At 46.7% G+C, this 3,647-nt stretch overlaps 1 protein-coding gene across 1 annotated transcript; it reads right to left on the reverse strand.

Annotated features, from left to right (window-relative positions):
* Nucleotides 1-604: 604 nt before the first annotated feature.
* On the reverse strand, nt 605-3,419 carry LOC107293929 (three-finger toxin 3). The gene is made up of 3 exons (XM_015823117.1): nt 3,334-3,419; nt 2,206-2,313; nt 605-905 (listed from the first exon to the last, which is right to left on the reverse strand). The coding sequence occupies exons 1-3, from the start codon at nt 3,386-3,388 to the stop codon at nt 820-822; spliced, it is 249 nt and encodes an 82-aa protein (XP_015678603.1). The 5' UTR covers nt 3,389-3,419; the 3' UTR covers nt 605-819.
* Nucleotides 3,420-3,647: the final 228 nt, after the last annotated feature.

Genomic DNA, 3,647 nt, shown 5'->3' on the forward strand with positions numbered 1-3,647 from the left:
CGCTTCTTCAGGGCTCAGCAGAAGCGCCAGGATCAGTGCTGAGCTCCAGCTGGAGCCTGGCGCTGATCCTGGCACTTCCGCTGAGCCCTGACAGTCCCGAAGAAGCGCTGATCGTGGCGCTTCCGCTGAGCCCTGACAGCCCTGCAGCTCCAGCCGTCTCTCGCTCAGGCTTGTGCGGTGCTGCCACCGGTTCAGCTCATTCCCCTCCCCCACTACCACTTTTCTAGGATGGTCACGCACCACCTGCCAGGTGCCAATGTACCACAGGTGGTACCCCTACCACTGGTTGAAAAGCCCTGCTCTAGAAAAAGTGCAGAGAAGAGCAAAAAAGATGATTAGGGGACTGGAGGCTAAAAGAAGTCCCCAAACCTTGGAAGAAGAAATCTTTGGTCCTAGTGACTGACTTTTATTGGATCCTGCAATAAATAAGCAGCTAGATACAACAATTCTTCTGTCCTTCTAGCATGATTCAACAGGGATTGGACCTAATCCCGCTCATCTCAGCATCACTGCCTGACGGATCCTGGAGGGAGACTCACTAACGGTGGATTTTTGTGAGAGGGATGTTCAGTTTTGAGCGGGGAAATTCGAAAAATGAAAACACTTGAATTGAATGCTGAGGTTTATTGGATTCTCAAACTACAGAACTAGCAGAACGAAGCTTGTGGAACAAGGGAAAAGGGGAAGAGGGTGAGGGGTGTCAAGGAAAACAGAAAGGGGATTATGGACCATCCTGTGGTAAAAGCCAGAAGCGTAAATCTTCAAGGAAGGTCCATGATGGATGAGATCAAAACTCAAAGAAATTAGCCCCTTTTGGAGCTAAAAGTTGCACCCGTTTGTCTTGCAACACCGAGTTTGCTCATCCTCAATGCAATTTGCAGTACATCCCCTTTCGAACACCTTTGCTGTGAAGAAAACACAAAGCAGAATGATTACTAAAAAAAATACCAAAGAACAGACCTGGGGCTGTGGCTGAACAAAATGGTAAACCCACTTTTAACATGTCGGTGGATTCCCTCCCAGTAGGAAGGCAGACCTCCTTCGCCCTCTAGGGCAGACATGTCAAACACAAGGCCCAGGGGCCAGATGTGGCCCGTGAAGTAGTTTCATGTGGCCCACGAAGCCATCCTGGAAACAGTGAGGGAACGGCCCCCGCTGGCTTGGCCCTGGCCCAGGCCGGCCGGGAGCCAATGTACAATTTTGTGGTGGCCATCTATGCTGAAACGCATTCAGTCTTAGCTCCACAAGGCCATCTGGAAACAGTGAGGAACCAGCCCCTGCCGCGTCGGACCCGCCCCCTGGGTGCATGCTGGGGAGGGGTCACCCTTTGTGAGGAATGAAGAAATGGACCATGCCTTGGTGCTTGCCCCGGTCCCACCCCCTTCTGCCAGAGACCCTCAGATCTGTCCCACTCCTGCTCAGGGCCCCACAGGCACCCTTGACGCGAACGATGTAGAGCTGTCCATGCCCACCCAGTAGGCCACACCCACTCCATCCATGCCCACCCAGTAGGCCGCACCCACCCGGCCCCCTGAGGGCAACCGCAATGCTGATGCGGCCCTCAATGAAATTGAGTTTGACACCCCTGCTCTAGGGAATACTCAGGAGTCAATGAATAAACAAAGATATCTCTGGGGGAAAGTCCCGTGTTCTGACATGACTCGGGGGCAATGCCATCCCTCTTGGGTATTTAATGTGCGAGATCTACTTTCCCTCAATTCCAGAACAAACCCCCAGTCCTCCCCCTTTCCCTCCACCCCTTTCTCTAAAGAAGAGGGAGTCAAGCTATTCTCCAAAGCGCCTGAAGGCAGGACAAGAAGCAAGGGATAGGAACTAATCAAGGAGAGAAGCAACCTAGAACTAAGGAGAAATTTCCTGACAGTTAGAACATTTAATCAGTGGAACAACCTGCCTCTAGAAGCGGTGAATGCTCCAACACTGGAGGTTTTTAAGAAGAGATTGGACATTTGTCTCAAATGGTATAGGGGTTCCTGCCTGAGCAGGCGGTAGGGGATTGGACTAGATGACCTCCAAAGTCCCTTCCAACATTATTATTATTATTATTATTATTATTATATAACCTCAAGGGGAACCCGGGCAGAGCACAGACAGGCCCTACACGACCTCCAACTCCCAGGTGCATTTGGGAGCCCTAGTTTGGGTTCGAGAAGAAAAGCTGTGAGAAAAGATAAGAACTGTGCTTACTAGTTTCATTCCACCTTTTATAGCATTGGTCAAGACCTTTTGGACACCACACATCAGGAAGGAAATCACAATTTGGTAGATTGCATTGTTCACATTTCAGGGAGTATCCTAGATGAGCGAAATAAAACATAGAAACCTTAGTTGGATATTTATTTTTCTGACCTTGCTATCTTATTATGTATTAGACGATCGATCATTTCATAGCAAAGCCAGCAGTGAAAATATCCACGCAAAGATCAAATGCTCTAGAAACTAGGAGAGACGGCTATTATTATTATTATTATTATTATTATTATTATTATTATTATTATTATTATTATTATTATCTCAAAAATTCCATTTCTGTATTGAACAGCGTGTTGTCTAGGTATTCAAGCATTAGAATATAATAATCATCACATTCATAATAATCTTATCAAAATACAATCATATACTAGGAAATAGGAGTCATACTGTTAAAAATAGTATTTTCCCCATTAACATTAATTGTATAACGATCAAAGTATTTACTAATCCATTATAAATCTTCCTCACATAATCCACATTTTCTCATATTGCCAACTTTCTAACCTCTGTTTGTATCAGCTAACCATTGGTCAAATAAACCCCACGTCATATAGAATTCAGTTTCTTCTTTTTCTTTAGTTTTTAACATTAATCTATCCAGTATTTTTTTCAATTATATTCTCCTCTGTAGGGTTTTTTTCATTTTCCCAAAATTGTGCATAATCTTGACTTGGAGGAAGCATCAGATCCCCTTTGGCTGCGCCATCCAAATACTGCAATACCATCCAAAGCCAGAAATAGACAGATGGAGGACTAAGAAAAGGAAACATTTTTCATCCCACTCCCAGGAGTAATTCTAAGGGCAGAATTCACTACCCAAAGGAGCCTCTCCTTTCAGAGGCAGTCTACCTCAGAATGCCAGCCTGGAAGAGTGCTATGGGCTTCTCTACAAATGGAGAGCAACTCCCCTCCCCTCAAGGCTCCCATGGACCCTCCTTACGCAGCGCATAAGAGAAAACCCCACCAACAAAATGGACCACAACTGCCTCCAATACCATCCCTCCCTCTGCACCCCCTTTTTTTGTCTGATTGTCACCCAAGATCAAAGCTTGACAGCCTTACCTGAGTCCAGGTACACGAATGCCACCACCCCCAGCATTAAGAGCAGAGTTTTCATTTTGCAATCTCCTCTTCAGCCTGCAAAGTGTAGCCCAGGAGGGCAGTGGGCGCTTATTTATACCCCACTGAGGTGACGTCCTTTGGGGGGCTGGATATCTAGGATCAAGAGAGAAGAACAGGGGGATTTGGGAGAAAAGGGGGAGGGCAGCAGGTGTGGTCTTTTTTCCTCGACACCAAAACAGAAACTGAATCAGACCAGGTGATGAACCAACCGGTCCAGGTCTTCAAGGCAAACACGACCGTTCCGTGTGCTAAAC

This window comes from Protobothrops mucrosquamatus, unplaced genomic scaffold, assembly GCF_001527695.2.
Source record: "Protobothrops mucrosquamatus isolate PMUCROS unplaced genomic scaffold, P.Mucros_1.0 scaffold1777, whole genome shotgun sequence".
Taxonomy (NCBI): Eukaryota; Metazoa; Chordata; class Lepidosauria; order Squamata; family Viperidae; genus Protobothrops; species Protobothrops mucrosquamatus.